Source organism: Solea solea, chromosome 14 (assembly GCF_958295425.1).
Source record: "Solea solea chromosome 14, fSolSol10.1, whole genome shotgun sequence".
Taxonomy (NCBI): Eukaryota; Metazoa; Chordata; class Actinopteri; order Pleuronectiformes; family Soleidae; genus Solea; species Solea solea.
This window is the reverse complement of record NC_081147.1, coordinates 12,098,773-12,116,776: the sequence shown is the minus strand read 5'-3', so window position 1 is coordinate 12,116,776 and position 18,004 is coordinate 12,098,773. Positions and strand designations below refer to the sequence as shown.

The 18,004-nt window shown below is 40.7% G+C and overlaps 2 protein-coding genes across 2 annotated transcripts; one reads left to right on the top strand and one right to left on the bottom strand.

Moving 5' to 3' along the window:
• Positions 1-2,130: 2,130 nt before the first annotated feature.
• On the top strand, positions 2,131-4,935 carry LOC131472763 (G protein-regulated inducer of neurite outgrowth 1). The gene is made up of 2 exons (XM_058650207.1): positions 2,131-2,361; positions 2,786-4,935. Exon 2 carries the CDS (start codon positions 2,816-2,818, stop codon positions 4,928-4,930), a length of 2,115 nt encoding a protein of 704 aa, XP_058506190.1. The 5' UTR covers positions 2,131-2,361; positions 2,786-2,815; the 3' UTR covers positions 4,931-4,935.
• Positions 4,936-5,516: 581 nt separating this feature from the next.
• cdhr2 (cadherin related family member 2) lies at positions 5,517-17,452 on the bottom strand. Its single transcript, XM_058650206.1, has 31 exons — positions 17,365-17,452; positions 16,194-16,250; positions 16,057-16,116; positions 15,796-15,929; positions 15,656-15,703; positions 15,489-15,575; positions 15,253-15,342; positions 15,045-15,167; positions 14,410-14,556; positions 14,149-14,224; positions 13,955-14,064; positions 13,581-13,802; positions 13,352-13,501; positions 12,028-12,189; positions 11,855-11,916; positions 11,505-11,748; positions 10,921-11,160; positions 10,773-10,836; positions 10,088-10,678; positions 9,913-9,984; positions 9,773-9,822; positions 9,535-9,686; positions 9,132-9,228; positions 8,944-9,032; positions 8,766-8,837; positions 8,404-8,539; positions 7,706-7,827; positions 7,466-7,579; positions 7,301-7,384; positions 6,910-6,973; positions 5,517-6,831 (listed from the first exon to the last, which is right to left on the bottom strand). Exons 2-31 carry the CDS (start codon positions 16,246-16,248, stop codon positions 6,667-6,669), a joined length of 3,882 nt encoding a protein of 1,293 aa, XP_058506189.1. The 5' UTR covers positions 16,249-16,250; positions 17,365-17,452; the 3' UTR covers positions 5,517-6,666.
• Positions 17,453-18,004: the final 552 nt, after the last annotated feature.

Here is an 18,004-nt window from a genome sequence, read left to right as displayed (position 1 = left end):
CAGCCAACCCAGCCGCTGCTGCCGCAGACGGATGTGTGGATGTTTAAGGGACAAACACAGGAGCGATGGCCTCGTTCAAGAAGTCCTTTGAGAGCCTAAAAGGCACGAGCCACTCGGCTGCGAAAGGAGTCACAGACGCCGCAGGTAGAACTACAGCTGTAAAATAACACAGGATGTACACTATATAAAATCTGACACTTTTTTTTTCAGTGCAAGCAACTCAAGAAGTTGTGCAGCAGGTGGCAGACTCCTCCAAAGAAACAGCCAACACAGGTACTGAGCCCACTCCTCTGTCTTTAAATCTTCATTATGGGGTAGTAGGAATATGATAAGTCAGCAGATAAGTCATGAATGGCAGAGTCAAGCTGTTAGAGGGTATAAAAAATGGAAGTGATTGAATGTCGATAAAAGATTAGTTCCTTAAATCACTCATTTTTTTAAATGAGCATGTTATATATAGCACTGCGGCTCTACTCGTGTGATTTTAAAGCTCTTCAAAATGGTTCCAGTTGGAGATTTCCTATGTGAGTTACTAACAAAGACTTAAGTCTAATTCCAGTCAACCAAAACAACTTTTGTACTCTGACCCAGGTAATAAGTGAATATTTCTCTTCTGCTTCACTCTGACTCTTTAAAGCTGCTCAAGATGCCAGCAGACAGACCCAAGCAGCCATAGGAAAAGCTGCAGACAAGGCCACGGACACCATCAAGGAGTTTGGACAGAAACTGGACACCAAATGATCCTTAAAATATGAACTACTCTAAGCCACAATACTGGAGCCAACTTGCCTGATCATCCATGGGTTAGAGACAAATTCAAATGTTACAATGGAGGTTTATGTTGGCATCAGAAAAGCTGTCAAAATATATACAGATGATAAATAACCACACACAAACTAGCATTCCAAAGGAAATCTCCATGAATTGTTTTTGAACTATGACTTTTTTCCAATTGTGTTTCATTGTAATGTAAATGACTGTTTTAGAAAAATAAAAGCAGATACCAACATATGTGTCAGCTTTGAAGAACGTGATATCGTGCTACAAACAGCAGGACTAACACTGGTCATTGTGTCGTGGAGAGCACTCATCAATGAATCACTACAGTCATTATCACCAACACATCGGCGAGAAGATGGCCTTTGGCAGACTGATGGCTCCTGATGAGAATGCGATCGGAGCCGTCTACCTTGGCCCCTCAGCAGCACACCTCCTTACATCACACTATGTGGTTGCTAGGCAACAGCACTCTGAGGCGGCTGGGGATTGGTGGAGGCCTTTGAATTAATGGTGAGAATACATCTGTCAGCACACAGTGTTCTGGCCAAGCTGCAACCCACCACAACACGAAAAAAAACAAGAAAAGAAAGACTGAAAAATTAAAGAACTAAAAACATCCTCAATGCCACACACCTACTCAGACATAAGAGCAGAGGCTCATCATGGATGTGTGTCGTCGCGGTGAGGAGAGGGGGGAGATGGGGGCTAGATTATGAAAGATGAGGTAACTTATAAGAGTGTGTTTGTGTGGGAGGTACGGCTTGGCTTCCTCGCGGCTCTCTGTCGGCTTCTTCAACTGAAATGTCTTATTGTTTTTCATGCACTTGCACAGTTGCAGTAGTAAAGGGCTTTTTTCACACATTTCCCGCACAAGACCCTAAGCTTGCAATTATCTGTATGCTCCTGTTATGAATCTTTCAGAACTTGCCTCTCCAAAATAAAATTCGAGCTCAGAGGAAGCACCTCTTTCATTCTTGAGTGTCTTTTTTTTCTGTCTTCTATTGACCACTAAGTGGTCCATTCAAATGTAGCCTTGGCACATACACAACACTGTCTTATGTAAAACCATAATAAAAGACAAATCCCCCTTTTGCACACTTTGACTCCTTCAGACGTCCTCACACAGTCCAATTGTAGTGACATTAAAGCCTTTATCCCTCATTTATGCCTCTTTAAAAAAAAATTCAATAAAAATCTGCAATTCATACGTCTTTTTCTCTGCACACAGTTGCATTTGTGTTGCTATGAGAACCTGGACATAATTACTATGATTTACTGATGATTATGGAGCTGAACAGAGATTTTGTCATTACAATACCACTCACTGCCAGAACTCGAACGTGGTTTCCAGGGAAACTGGAAATGTGAAGCTTTTCAACAGACACAGCCACGGCTTAAAGAGTGGGGATTGCCTAAGATAGATTCTTCTAGAGACAAACCTGTAGCCACTGCAATCATTTCAAATCAACAGGGGAAATGTACGGACATACGTGGGTCTCAGTCAGGGCTGAGATTTTCTCTGTTTGACCCAAATCTGAGGCTGAGTTATGGGGAGACTACGGTTTGACTTGGACTGCTGAGGTACGTCTCTGACTCGTGTTTTCCTTCCATTTGATTTATCGTGTTTCCTCCAAAAATAGCAACTACGTAGCATTCCTGTGCATGCTTTTGTGTTCACATGATTATCACCTCAAATAGACAAATCTAATCTAATGTGAGCTATGCATGATCTGGGTGATTCAACATTAAAGTATTCTATAAAATAAGATTAGAAAAATGTAGTTGGCATGTCTCAGATTACAGTGGGATACTGAAACAAACATGAATAATTTACATTGAGTAGTAGCAGTGACGTAGCTTGTGTTGCATGTCAGGATTTGACATCAGTGTTGCAGACAGTTTTGTTTTGTTTTGATTTTTTTTTTTTACTCCACTCATTCTGGGGCTTGTTGTTATAGTAACGTATTGCCAAAGTGCACAAACGTCGCTGTGTTACACCCTGCAGGTACTTGTGCCACTTGAAAGCAGAGACAGAATGGGAAGTCTAAAGAATGAGATGAGCGGTCTCAGAGAGGACCAGCAGACAAAGTCCGAAGATGGAGAACATCCAGGGGGCTCAAACGACAGCGCCGTGCCTGAGGGACCTCAGACAAACACATGTCAAGAGTCAACAACTCAAGACGACCATCAACCAAAACTGCAAATGAATGCCAGCCACACTGAAGAGGGAGGGAAGAGCCCAACATCCAAAGATCAAGTGCTACCAGGCGAGGCAAGTGACAACTCAGATTCTATCCAAGTTAAAGACTTAACACAGACTGCGACACAACAGCCTGAAGCTACACATAACAACATGGCAATCAGTACTAAGTTCTTGAATAATGGTGCTGGATGTGCTGAAATTCAGGACAAAGAAAAAGAGAAGGAAATGGAGAGCGTCTTGGTGCCTGTGTCAACAACTGCAGACCCTTCCAACCCCCTTTCTCCTGACCCCCGTTCACCTGCTCCTTTTGGGCAGCACCACATGCGCACACAGGTGAGCCTGGAGGTGGTTCAGTGTCGCTCTGCAGCCACCAGCCCTATGACTCCTCCTGAGGGCGGCCACTCCTTCTTCTTTCCAAGCTCTTTTGGGGGATCTGGATCATCTAAAGATGCCGAGCTACAGGTGGGACAGCAGGTGGAGTTCTGTTCGGTTGCCACCTCCCCGATGACTCCAAAGACACCATCGACCACTGCTTTCCCAGTGCTGGTTGGTAGGGATATGTTACAGAGACAGGGACAAGTGAAAGGGTGTGAGGAGCGGAGGGAGAGTGGCCTACAAGAAACAAGACGTCAGACAGAAGCTGAGTCAGAGAAAACTGGAGACATGAAATGTACCACATCAAAGGAGCTCACTGAAGGCTCCAGCTCAAGTGCAGCTCAAGTGAGCGGCACAGCTGCTGGGTTAACAGAGTCGCAAGTAACTCGGGAGGGTCAGCAGCGGAGGATGGGAAGTATGGATCAGGACATTACAATCCTGGTGACCCATTATGATAACAATGATGAAGGCGGTGAAGAGAAGTCAGAGCTGTCTCTTTATTCCATCGAGCCAGAGATGGTCAAGATCGATGAATATGAAGAACCCAGTGAAAATAAGACTGATGAGATGAGATGGGATGGAAAGACAAAGATATCCACGGAAACAGTCCATCTCGATCAGGCACAGGATACAAATCCTCTCCAAAAAGAAACTGCAGAATCGTCAGTTCCTGCCAGCGGACGACCAATCACCAAAATACAATCTGACAATTCAAAAGGCAGAGAAAACAGACTTGTCTCTGAAGAGTCAAATAATATATCCATAACAAAACACTCTGTCCCTGAATCTCCAGCTCCCTTCGGCTGCCACAACATGCGCACACAGGTGAGCCTGGAGGTGGTGCAGTGTCAGTCTGCAGCTACCAGCCCCATGACTCCACCTGAGGGAGACCATGCCTTCTACTTCCCAAGTTCCTTTGGGAAATGTGATGCTGTGGGAGCACAAACTAAAGATGCTGAGCTGCAGGTGGGTCAACAGGTGGAGTTTCGTTCTGTCGCTACAGCGCCCATGACCCCAAGAACGCCCATCACCACAACCTTTCCTGAGATTAGGAAGGAGGCTAGCATAGAGGAGAAGATAGTGGAGGAAAAGTCTGAAACCGAGCAGGGTAAGAAACACAAAGAAGACGTAGTTGAAGAGGAGAAGAAGAAAAAAGGCGAAGCATCCAAAGAGAACAAAATAGAAACAATAAACTGTAAGGAGAAAGGTGAGGAGAAAGGTGAGGAGCCAGTGCAGGAGGTGAGCTGGGACGACAAAGGGATGACCTGGGAGGTGTACGGGGCGGTGGTGGAGGTATCTGTGCTGGGAACAGCCATCCAGAAACACCTGGAGAAACAGGTGAAGAAGCAGAAGATCCAGCCCTCACTGCCACCCCCTCCTCCTCTCAACCCCTTGGCCACGCCTCTCACCTCCGAGGTCACCCAGGGGTGTTCGGGGTCGGGTAAAGGCCGGGCCGGGAAGAGAAGTGAACGGGACGGGAAGGTGAGCAGACGCAGGAGAAACCCCTTCCGTCTGCTGATGGAGAACGTGCAGCAGCCACACTGCTGCTCCAAAGCTCACACCACCGAGTGACACACGAGTGGAATAACAACAACTGGCTGGAGAACTGTGCTGGGAAATCACGTGACTGAAAGAAAGAAATGATGTGCAATGATTTACTGATATGACATTGTCTTGGGAAGAGTGAGAAGCAAAGCACCTTCTCACTCCAGACAAGAAAAGCACAAAAGCATTTCATAGATTTTTTGTTTTTATTTCTCTCTTCTTCTTCTTTTTTGGATTTTGCATTTTCATAGATTTTTCTTTTGACTCTTTGATGTGCACAGTGACAGATTAATGATGTTTGGAAAAATGAGGGTCATATCAGTGCAGTGCCATTGTTCACTCTTATCTTTGAATGTTTTTCACCCTTTCATTGCGTACTGAGTCATTTTCGCTGTTGATGCTTTCTCCCCTTTTATGCACCTAAGATAATATGAAGCCATGGCAACCATCTATTCCTCTCCTGGTCGCTAACAACCCGCACAGCTTCAGCTGAAAGAAAGGATAGTAGGGAGACAGTTTTGGATTCTGATTCTATTACAACCTAGGGGTGATGTTTTTGATATATTTCATTTGTATGAAAATATGAATTAAATAACAAATCATTTTTTGTCTTATATTCTGCTTTCAGATTTGGGACAATGACTTGTGTGTGTGTGTGTTGTGAAAAGTATAAAAAATGTACTGACGACGAGCACAATCAGGAGCATTTTAGAAAAGCAATGACTCTTACTTACGGTATTTGAATTAATGCCATTGTAAATACGTGATGAAACTTTTACTCTTTATGTGTTTCGATTTAGAAAGTGTCGGTGATGATGGTGACCACGCTTTAACTTCATGAGTGGGCTAAAATCCACATTTGAAGAAGAAAAATGCTTTTATTCATAGATTGCACTTGTGATACATTCATTTAGATGTCAGTTAACAGTGAAATAATCTTGTCATTCAGCTGCTCGCGTGACGTCACACTGCATGTTTTATTTCAGCAAGTATCGCACACCCCAAGCAATGTTAATCATTAAAGGTTAAACCTTTTTACTTTCATACCGAATGCAATAGCTTCTGTTTTCCTTAATTCTTTCCAGAAACATCTGCTGTAATAATTATAAGCACCGTGTGTTGTTGGCATAACTGCGTTTACTGACTTTTTTTTAAAACCATTGCTTATTATGTGAACAAAATAAAGTTATTTATATGTGAAACGAACATTTGTTTTGATTGTTTTTGCATGTTCGTCCCTTAAAGCTTTAAAACATCCTTAACTGACCATTCCAAGTTATTTAGAAAGTGTAATCACTCCAAGTGTTCCTTTATTTCCTCATCTTGCTTCTTTTTTTTATTAACTACCTCAGTTCTTTGGCCAAACTGTCTCTTATTGTCTCATATTGCTATGTTCAGTGCGGAGGCCGGACGGTCCACACCCAGGGTCTACGTGTTTATGCAACGACAGTTTTGGAAAATATGCTCTCAACGTCACAGTCGTCTCGTCTCTCTAACACAGAAAACAGTGGGAAAGAGCGATTCAACATTTAAAAATCTTTTTTTATATATAAAATATACAACATGTTTTATGTATTTTTAGCCATTCAAAAACTAAATAAGAACACAATAGTGCATTAACATTTCATCAGTGCGGGGTAGGAGTGAGAGAGCTGGCTCTGTAATATACTGTTTGATTTGTTATTTGGTTAAATCTGGTTAAAGAGAAGCAACATATCTCCACCTTACGATTACGATTGGCGCCTCTTTCTTCAGCATTTCCTTTACAGGTCTGTAGTATTGCTGAAACCCGGGTTATTAAAACCCAAATATGGTTTGTCTTTCTTCGGTGTCCTTTGGGCCAGTGCTTCACCCAGAGGCTCAATGTACTCTGGGGAACCGTTGTACTCCTCCTCCTTCTCCTCCTTCTCCTCCTCCTCCTGGAACATCTGCAAAGGAGAAACAGGCAGGTGAAATGATTTGACAATACTCTAATACGTGTATAGATTTTAAAATTGTAAACTCACTATGTTTTGCTTTGTGTCCCTTCCAATAATCGTCATGTCGTCATTGTAGTCGAGGGAGTTGAGGCTTTATTGAGAAAGAAAAATGAACCGTCACAAATAATCCTAATTCTTACAGTCACCTGCCAAAGACGATGTTTTCCACTCCAATCAGTGTTTGTGGTTTTTCATTTCACAGGTCGCGCAGCACTGATGGAAGCTGAACGCCACCTCTCTGTCACAACATGCTGCAGTGAGCAGACTGTGACAAACTGTTCACCTGGAAACCATCCCAGTTTATTAACCAGCGCTGCCATAGTGAGGAGAGAGATGTCGCATGTGACTGTGAGCCACTTACTCATCCAACAGTGGTGAGGGAACAATCAGCAGATGGCAGAAATAAGGTGGTCAGTACCTGACTTTGTCCACATCTGAGCTCCCCTCATCCATGTCCAGGACCAGGTTTGTGTCAATGTTGAGGTTGAGAACAGGATTGGCCCTGTCACAGAATAATGGCAAAACATATTTTCATACATGAACTCATATTCCTTTATTAATGCAGGTGCTGTTGTCTCCTCACCCCTCCATGGTGTACTTGTTGGTTCCAGGTACCACGGGACCACTTTTCTGGTTGTTGGACGTCACCATGGATGCAGAGTTCATTGCTTTAGCAGCTTTTAGCTTCCTCTGGTAGCTGTTGCACAGACACAGACACAGAAACGCTCACTGATGGTTTCAGGTCAGTAGTATCACCGTGTTTTTGGATGCATTCTGTATTTTAGTCCTGTCCCTAAACTTTATTCCATATCAGCGTTCTTACTTTCTGCGAGTACACAGCAGAGAGGTGATGAGGACAACCAGTAAAATGATGAAGCCGCCCACTATTCCCAGCAGGATGTACTTTACAGGTTCAGTTTCTGGTCCAACCACGGTTGCCTTTCCCTGAAACACAAAGAAGAAATCTGTCTTTATTTTTGTTGTTTTCTAATGATCAATAACATTTAATTTACACGTTATGCTCTGATTATAGTATTTCCCTACAATGTAAAAAAAAGTAAAAAAAAAAAAAAAAAAATGAACAATTTATTTCATATAAAAACTAAAATTAGCTGACATCTTGTGTCTGCAATAATAATTTGTAATATGTATATATATATATATATATATATATATATACATATATGTTTAGATAACCAGGGATCTGCATACTTATACATCAAACATCCACAGAGAGAAATAACATATACCAGTTAATGCAATGGACTCAATTATTTTGAAAATATTTTATAAGATCCATCAAATAAGTAATAACAACTACTTATGTGTTGCTCAGGCTGGAAGAATCGTGTAATATCAATTTATAGGTGATCATTATTTCAAATCCCCCAAAGGAGTGGAATAATATACTAAACTCTCTCTCTTCTGTGACTGTGTCATGGCTGCATCTCTGTGCAGTGACAGGCTTCACTGGTCAAATTTCAGGATTAAATGAAATCCTGAATTTAAAAGTATACTTACAATGTATATGAGGCCAAGGCCGGCCAGTACAGGATAGTGGTCAGGACTAGAGAGCATCTTTTCCACTTCATTAGAGGTGAGAGCTGTCCCGTTGGAGTAGACAAAATATGCCACCATGATAGTGCTGATGGAAGACCTGAGTGAAGAAAGAAAAGAAAAATGAATACTCTCATCTACTTTGTAAACTAACAAGAGCATTTTTGGCTTTTTTAATCTCAAAATCTAAAATAACCTCAGCAGTGTGCACTTGCACCACCTAGTGGACAAAAACAGTTGTTGTCCAACAATGATTTAGGGCCTATGTACACAGAAAATATCGATAATATGATTCGATGTTAGAGTCGATGTAGGAACCAACATGCCTGGATTCTTCAGGAGTGTCAGGCTGGATTGCAACCACTTCCACAGTAGCCTTGGTGGCGGCAATCAGTGCACTGCAAATACAGGAAGATCAGGAAGTCCTGAGTGTTACGTCAGTGAAAAGAAAAACACAAAAACATGTCGCCTCTCTTTCAACACATTCAAGCTGTAAATATTTACCTGACGATGCTGTTGCGATTTTGTTCAACCTCCTCCATGCTTCGTGTAAACCCAAGTTTCACTTGATATGTTTTATCAACTGTGAATATCTGCATGATGTCAAGAACAGAGGTATAAACACAGAACACTGGGGTTTTACAGAGACAGACGATCTAGGTGATATCTTCTTCTACATTCTAAGCACTCACCTCCAGTACTGTGCTGCTGAACAGGCCGCCACCATCAGTTGCAGTTACTGTTACCAAATATTTGCCTTTCAGTGACATATCGAGACCTTCTGTGGTTCTGTGGGAAGTAAAAGAAACTATGAGAGCAGTTATGGACACAGAGATACAAGCCCAGTCTCTGTCTGTGGGGTCAATTTATCTTTTTCAGCTGAATAATTGTACTTCTCCTCTGTGTCTCTCGTTGTTTTTGTTTTACTTGAAGGACACTGCATCCATTCAAACTTTATCCCAAACCTTAACCATAACCAGTTAATGCCAAACCCTAATTTAACCGTAATTCAAATCCTTGAGAAAAAGTAACTACATTGGTAACAAATACACAGAAAAGTTACATTAAGAGCAGAATGAATGAGTTTTTACTCACTGAATTATCCCGACATAAACATCTTTCTGTTGTGTGGTGATGGCCTCAAACAGCATCCTTGTGTCACTTGTGTGATTGTTGTCTTTAAATTTGACTGACGTTACTTTAAAGTCAATCTGCCTGTTTTTTTCCGCCGTGTCGCGATCTGTCGCCTGAGAGCAGCAGGAGATACGTGCAGGATTATCTGGACACCATTCGTCACTTATTTGTGGAATTATTTGTGTTCTTTCATACTCACGGTGACTCCTGCAACCGAAGTCCCTTTACTTGCAGTTTCTGACACCACAACTAAAGTAGAGAAGCAGAGAGACGTCAGAGTTTCAGTGTTTCAGTTCAACGAGACACACAGGGTGGAAAAATGCTCAGACATGCACTGACAAAATACAGAATCCGAGGGAATGAACTGCGGGGAATTATCGTTGATGTCTTCAATGTGGATCACCATTTTTCCTGAAAGAGATGGAAACACAGTGAAGAAACCGGTTTGATGGCTTTATGCTTTTACAACGTGACTTTTTTTATTCTTGTTATATCTAAACCACCCAGTTCTGACCTGTGGTAAGACTGTGGTTGTCCCCCTTCTCTGTGTACTCGTCCAATACCCGAGCCTCCACCTCCACCTGGTCACATTCTTCATAGTCCACTGTGAAGTCCGGGTTGAGTCTGACTTCCCCTGTCGGATCGAGGATAAACCAGTTGCTACATTCCTGAGAGCTGTTGCTTTTGCATCTGCATTTGATGGATTCCAACTTGTACACCAGCGAGTGATTTCCATCTTTGTCGTGCCCCGTGAACTTCCCAACAGCCCCACTGATGGTTGTGTTCTCCTTTACTTGCACAGGCGCCATCGGTTTGAACTCGGGCCTCTCATCGTTTACATCCAATACGTTCACCTCCACCATCGCCACCGCTGTCTTCTGCTCCAGATCTGTTGCCTCTATCTTCAGCAGGAATTGCTTGTGGGTGTTCTCATAGTCCAGTTCAACGTCTGGGTCCACACGGATGGTTCCCCTGTAGCCCCGCTCCTGTGCATCGGTGCGGATAATGAAGGTGCCAAAGCTCCCGCTCATGATGCTGAAGGAGATGCGGTTAAACTCTGCTGTTTGGTCCAAATCCTCAGCGTAAACAAAACCTACAAATGCATCTGATTTTGATATAAAAAAAAAAAATTTAATTAAAATCTGACCACACAATACTGTACACAGAAAAGCCATTTGTGAGTTAAATTAAATACAGACCTCCTTCCTTAACAGAGAAATTGTAAGCGGGGGGCTCGAATTGTGGTGAGTTGTCATTGATATCCTGCATCAGAAGAAGACACTAAGTGTGGCAGCAATCTGTAGCGACACAGCAGCAGTGGCTCAACATCTATTGCTCAGATCTTACCTCTACATTAACAATAACTGCGACAACTGCGGACAGTGGGGGACTTCCCTTGTCCGTCGCAGTTACGTTGAGTTCAATTCTTCCTTTCAGGTCTGGGTTCAGGGCCTCAAGATCCAGCGGAACACTGCTTTTCAGCACACCAGTGTTTGGGTTGATGGTAAAGTTATCACTGTACGTGCTGGGCTCAATTCCATACACGATTTGGCTGTTCATTGTATCGGGGTCATCTGCATCAGTAGCCTGCATATATCAGAGCATGATTAGAAGGCAACATTATATTTCTTATATATACACTCACCTTTCACGCGGACAAAGACTAACCTTGTATGTATTTAAACATTAACTTCCATAACTACAGGTGTTAAAAGGATAGTTTGGGTTTTGGAAGTGGGGAACTGACACATAATTAGCACTGACTTCATCAATCGCATCACCATCACCAAGAACCAGCCTGGGACATGGACATTTAACAAAGGGCTCACCTTATAGAATTCTCACTAGCTGCGCACATTATGTCCAGAACTCTGAGGAAATGTTGCATGAGCATGTGATATGTGATGTGTTGTCTTATTCTATCACGTTACCTCTATCTTAACCTCCATCGGTTCTCCCTCTTTCACAAACACCATGTAAGAGTCTCTGTTGAAGACTGGGCGATTGTCGTTGATGTCCGTCACAGTAATCTCCAGCTGTGTGGTGCCAGTTTTCCCATCTGTGTCCATGGCCTGTAGAGTCGCTGAATACAGAGATCGGACCTCACGATCCAACAGAGTTGCGTTCTGCACATAAATTGAGCCTGTGAGTCGGTCCACATAGAAATACTGTAGTCTGGAAAAGAGCAATACACAGCGGTGTTGTCTCAGTGTGTGTGGAGAAGAGGCACATGTTCAAACAACAAGGAAATAACTGAGGCTTTGTTTGAGTGTAAACGAACATGCTCTCTGGAAGAAGTCTGTAAGTGAGCTTGTCTTTATCCATTGTGTCAGGATCCTCAGCCTAAGAAACAAAAACAATATTAATGTTTGTCTGGAGGCGCACCAATACATTTTTTTTTTTGTTGCATATCATTTCAAACTGTGTGAACATGAATAATAATTAACTGCATACAGTGATGGTTTTCACTAGGGTCCCAACAGCAGAGTGTTCAGGAACAGTCAGCCTGTATGTGTCTTCTGGGAACTTGGGGCTGTTGTCATTACTGTCCTTGATGGTGATCGTGACTGTCGCAGTGGAGTGGAAACTGGATTGATCTTCATCTGTGGCGACCACCTGCATGTGACACAAGCAAAAGACTTGTTGTGACTGGTTAGAAATATCACTAATATGACAAACTAGTGAGAAAAGATATATTACTTAGTATTATTACTAGGGGTCACAGCCTGAGTATCTTCCGACACTGGTCCAATACAGTTTTATCCAAAATGTGTATATATACAGAGGTGGAAAGAGTACTGAAACATTCTACTCAAGTAAAAGTACCACTATTTTGATAAAAAAATGTACTCAAGTTAAAGTAAAAAAGTAGCTTGTTTAAAATAAAACCTTTACAAATTAAAGGCCTGACAAAATAAAATATGTAAACACAATGTATCAGTCAAAATGGGTCAAAGGTCACAAATGATTTAACTTTCGCACTCACTCGTTATTCACCTGTCCTCGTCATTCACCTGTCCTCATCTTTCACCTGTCCTCGTCATTCACCTGTCCTCATTGTTGACCTGTCCTCATCGTTCACCTTTCCTCATCATTCACCTGTCCTCGTCATTCACCTGTCCTCGTCATTCACCTGTCCTCATCATTCACCTGTCCTCATCATTCACCTGTCCTCATCATTCACATGTGCTCATTGTTGACCTGTCCTCATCGTTCATCTGTCCTTGTCATTCACCTGTCCTCGTCATTCTCCTGTCCTCGTCATTCACCTGTCCTCGTCATTCTCCTGTCCTCGTCATTCACCTGTCCTCGTCATTCACCTGTCCTTGTCATTCTCCTGTCCTCGTCGTTCACCTGTCCCCATTGTTCACATGTCCTCATCGTTCACTGCCAAAGTTTCCAGTGCGTGGTTATATTTATTTTATTATTTCATTACATTTTTTTACTCTGCTGTGGATGTGAAGTACAGTACTTCCAAAAAAACATAGGTATTGAAATGGTTAAAAAGTTGATTTTGCATAATATGTCCCCTTTTAGTAAAAGTAAGATTACACATTTTTAAAATTACTTGAAAAAGCACACAAAAACCGACTCAACCTGAAGCCTTTCTAAGATACATAAGATGTTTAGGATGATATTGGGGACTTCCTCTTATTCTTTTTTAATCTACCATCCAGTGATTTTGACCAGTTTTGGAACGATACAAATCGGAACGGAATCGGCTCAATCCTTTATTACTTCAACAGACTCACAGCCTATTTTTATCTTTACTTCTTACCTGTACAACCATTTGCTGTGTCACTTCAAAGTCCAGTAATTGGGGCTGCTTGACCAGAAGCTGAACAATGCTCTCTGATGTGATGTGATCAGGCGCCACAGTAAAAACGTCTTTGTCAGTTCCCTCCAGTTTTAGATTAGTGCGGGAAAACTGTAATAGAGGAGATTCATGCTTGATCCACAATCACACACACACATTAGGGGAAAACTTTATTATCATATTTTCTTACCCTGTCTGGATCTTTGACTGTCATGTTGATGGAAATAGAGCCCAGCCAGTGCTCGATGACCTCTCCTGTGAAGGAAGTCGCCTTCTCACAGGAGCGCTCGTCTCCTGAGCCTCCACACTTGTAAAACTCCGGCTTGTTGTCATTGACGTCGAGGATGTTGATCGATACATTTGCTGTGGTGCTGCCATGTAACCCATGGATGTTTAGTTTAGACTCTGTGGCCTAAAACAAGATCAGAGCTGAATCATTTTTTTATTTTACCAATGAAATAGTTTTATCAAAGAAATGATATATTAAAACAAAATTACATTACATTACTCACTGTAAAACTATTACTACAACAGTAACAACAGAAGGGAGAAAAACAACTGTACCTTTACAGTCAGGCTAATGGTATCACCAACAACTTCTCTGTCAATTGCTGACATCACAGATATGACGCCATCAGTTCTTGAGATTTTGAACAGACCCTCTACTGTTGAATCTGTGAAACAAAGTGGTGATTTTTTTTTTGTTTTTTATTTCATCAGCTCAAACCATAAATTATCTACAAGTTGTCGAGTCTGACCTTCAATGCTATAGTGGATAACATCACTGATTCCTATGTCTGGGTCTATGGCTTTCACTTTAAACACAGTCGAGTCCTGTCAAATATAAAAACAATTATATTTTCTGCTATTTGGAAAAATTGGTTAGTCAGTTTGTGTGAGATTTTGATGAAATGAAAACATATTTTCTCAATTCACCTCATTAAAGAGCCAGTAAATAACAATTAGTGACATGTAATGGCAAGAGCACAAATGGTAACAACACTGAAAAAAGCACTCACCACTAGAGTATTTTCCATAACACTCCCTATGTAGGGAAGACCGATGAACTGTGGGTCGATGTCTGGGACGTCCCCCACCGAAACGAAGGAATAAACCACATTTGAGTTGTAGTTTGTATAATTAAAATGACACTGGCCTCCACCATCCTGAAATCATTTAAAGTTGTTGAAATTGAAATCTATTCATCAAGTTATTAGTAATAGCATTTCATTCAAATTCTTATTTAAATTTAATATGTAATTCATAAAATGGGTGCACGAAAGAATCAAATAAATATGAAAAATTATATTTACATACAGAAAAAACGTATTAATTGCAAAATGGTAAAAGTAAATCACACACATGTCTTAAAAGAATTCATTTGAATTTAAAGAGCCTTTCAAATTAAAGGTAAATGTGTACTATATGTGAAATGGGTTCATTTACTGTGTGGCAATAACGACACTGAATTATGCGTGTACCAAACTCAAGCTGTAAATGGTGCACGGTGCTTTCCATGATTGATGTGTACAATGAAATTGTTGCTTTGAAGAGTGAAGGAAATGTGAAGTTACATGGAGGTACAGAGCGTTTGCATATTTAAACTTTACGTTTTTATTAATGAAACAAAAAACACCACTTGCATGGTACTTACAGTAGCGTTAATCTTAAGTCGATAGAAAGTGCTCAGCGACGTGAAACTCAGATTTCCTGCTAATGTGACTACACCGGTTATGTCTGCAATAGTGAACAGACCGAATCCATCATTTGGAATCACCTACAAAACAGAGCAGTGGCTTTAGTAATGTCACTAGAACATCAGAATATAATAGTGATAATATACTCATATTTAGAAAACTTACTTCATCAATGTTGTAGCGAATAACACCAGGAATACCACTGTCTTCATCTACAGCCGACACCTTAAACAGAGTTGTACCTACAGTTGTATTCTGGTGAATGAAATGGGAACAAAAAGAAATGTCTCTGAGCACTGACCAGTGTGTAAGATATATAACAGAAGCCTCATCATAACAGTGAACTGCACACAACTTGCTGTGGTATAAAACTGTTAAATATTAACTCATATTTGACCTACCTCTGCAATCTCAACATCATATGAGCCCTGGAATATGGGTTTGTAGTTGTTGGCCCGTCTTACTAAAACTCTTAATGTCTTAGATTTCTGAAAGACATTGCATTCATTTTACAATGAACCAAACTGATATAAAATAGATGATAAACATCAAATTAGATGTCACTTACTTCATCAGAACCATCAGAAACAGTAACAGGAAACAAAATTGTAGTACCCTGTATTTAAGAAAGAAAATAAACAAACTGATAAAACCTGTTTGTTTGTTGATGTTAAAAAGTGTAAGGTTTTTGCTTCACTGTGACCATACCGCAAGATATATTTCCAGCTTGGTTGTCACAACCCCAGTGCGACTGTCACCTTTCAAGTAATCGGACGCACCGAAGGTATAAGTCAGTGGTTTACCCTCTGTGCTTGATGCTTGTACAGTAAATGCATAGGCACCTGTGAAAACAACATTGGTGGAACGTGTAATACAACCGCGTGCAACATTTTGGAGACATATTAGTATAAAAGTAGTTTTATAATAATAAACAAAACAAAAAAAACAGCTCTTTTTTTTTTTTTTTACCTCGGGGGGTGTCTCCACAGACTTCATAAGTGTCTTGGCTGATCACTGGAACAGTATTTGCTGGAGAAACAGTATTTGAGTATTAAATAGTGTATTTAAGACATATATAAAAATATAAAAAATAAATAAATAGTCACCAGGGGTTATGATGATGAGACACAGGAGTAGAATACTTCCTGTGATGGCCCCCATGTCTGTGAACATAAAGAAATCAAGAAAGTTGACACAGTGGGTTTTGTACAGGGGAACACAGTGATGATGATGCGGCTGTTTGGTTGATATTTATTTCATTGTATGTTGATTTATTATTGTTATTATTATTATTATTATTATTATTATTATTCAAACAAACAAAAAACGAAACACACCAATATCATCAAAACCATTTTAAGATCTAACTTGCTTTTTCATCGCTAAACAGTAACAATGATCCGTAAATCACACACCTCCTTTTTTTTAAAATTTGTTTTGGGTTGAAATTTAACAGATCCAGATTAGCAGCATCAGAGCAGGTTGTAAAAATGCCTGCTAGGATCAGGATGCTCCGTCACTAAGTGGACAACACGGATAAAAGTTTCCTTTTCAAGAAAGGGAAAGCAGTGTCAGCTTCAACAGAGGTTCATTTAATACCTATTTAAATATAATTTTTAGTTATCATTACAGTACAGCACCAGCATGGTAATAGTATTGTATTTTTTTTTCTTTTTAAATATGGCGGTAAATTTATGATAATAACATTTATTTTTAATGCAATTCCCGACTTGATAATAAGAGTAATAATAGCGTGGTAACAGAAGTAATATTACATCGATGCACATGTTTGAATGTTTAGCAATCAGAATGAGTTTTAATCACTATATTATAAATTCATTCACACTTTTTCTTGTTAATACCAAGATGGTTACTATCAAACTCATTGGCTGCCATTGACTGCTATAGACATCAATTCAACCACTGCTCTGAAAATGGCTGGCAGCCAGTGAGTTAAGATGGTATTAGTGTTCAAAAAATGTAATAAATAACTAAAAGTAAAAGATCAGGACATTTTTGCCGTTTTGCCACACGAGTCACAAAGATAACTGTGGAAAACTACGACCCGGACGAATGAGATTCTACACAGACGGACACAAAGAGATTCATGACACTCACATCAATAAAACCAGTTACCTGTGTGAATGTAAAAAAATTCAGTATAATGACATTACTATTTTACGTTTGTTTGTCAACCTTAACACATGATCGTTCCCAAGTCACAAAATACTGACACTTGAAATGCAAAATGTCTCTTTGAAAACACAACAGACTTACCAGACAAATCCACAGAGAAGCTTTCCTTCCACTGATGTCAGGATCCAACCTTTGGCTTGTGTTTCCTCCCAGTGATTACCGTCACACAGTTGTAAACATGAATGATTAACACATATGTGCGCATGATAGAACGTCCTACCAGTAATACTCCTCTCCTCTACTAGCTCTACTCCTGGTGCCTTTTTTGTTACATGAAACACACAATAGCATCTTACTGACAATACAAGGTTTCACAGGTTTACTTTGTGATACATGATGACTCTTTCAGGCTGTGGAGTAAAAAAGAAATGTAACTAACTCCTGAGCACATTATTGGCTGGCCAGTCCTGTCACCAGGATCACAGGGCATCATGCCAAACAGGAAAACCAGTGTCCTACCCCAGTGGCATGTGAACTGCTCTCCTGACTGAATTAGAGCTTTTGTTGTGTACAGCAACAACAGCACTGTCTATGCTTCCATATTGCGGCCTTTTCTCCCTGATGCACCTCTCTAATGAGGCCCCTCTAATTAAAGGGCTTTACACAAATGATTCTCTTTTATCCGCTGGCTTCATTCATAATTAGACATTTGGCTCAAAACAAAAACAATGCACTCATCCTCTTTACTCTGACCAGTGTATTATTTTCTTTCTCCAGGTTT

Excerpts from the sequence above, each read along its gene's own strand:
- LOC131472763 (XM_058650207.1), top strand. The coding sequence starts at position 2,816 with ATGGGAAGTCTAAAGAATGAGATGAGCGGTCTCAGAGAGGACCAGCAG.
- cdhr2 (XM_058650206.1), bottom strand. The coding sequence starts at position 16,248 with ATGGGGGCCATCACAGGAAGTATTCTACTCCTGTGTCTCATCATCATA. Across the intron at positions 13,502-13,580 it reads CAGTCAAAGATCCAGACAGG|TTTTCCCGCACTAATCTAAA; the intron begins GTAAGAAAATAT and ends CCTCTATTACAG. Across the intron at positions 6,832-6,909 it reads GGGACACAAAGCAAAACATA|ATGTTCCAGGAGGAGGAGGA; the intron begins GTGAGTTTACAA and ends TCTCCTTTGCAG.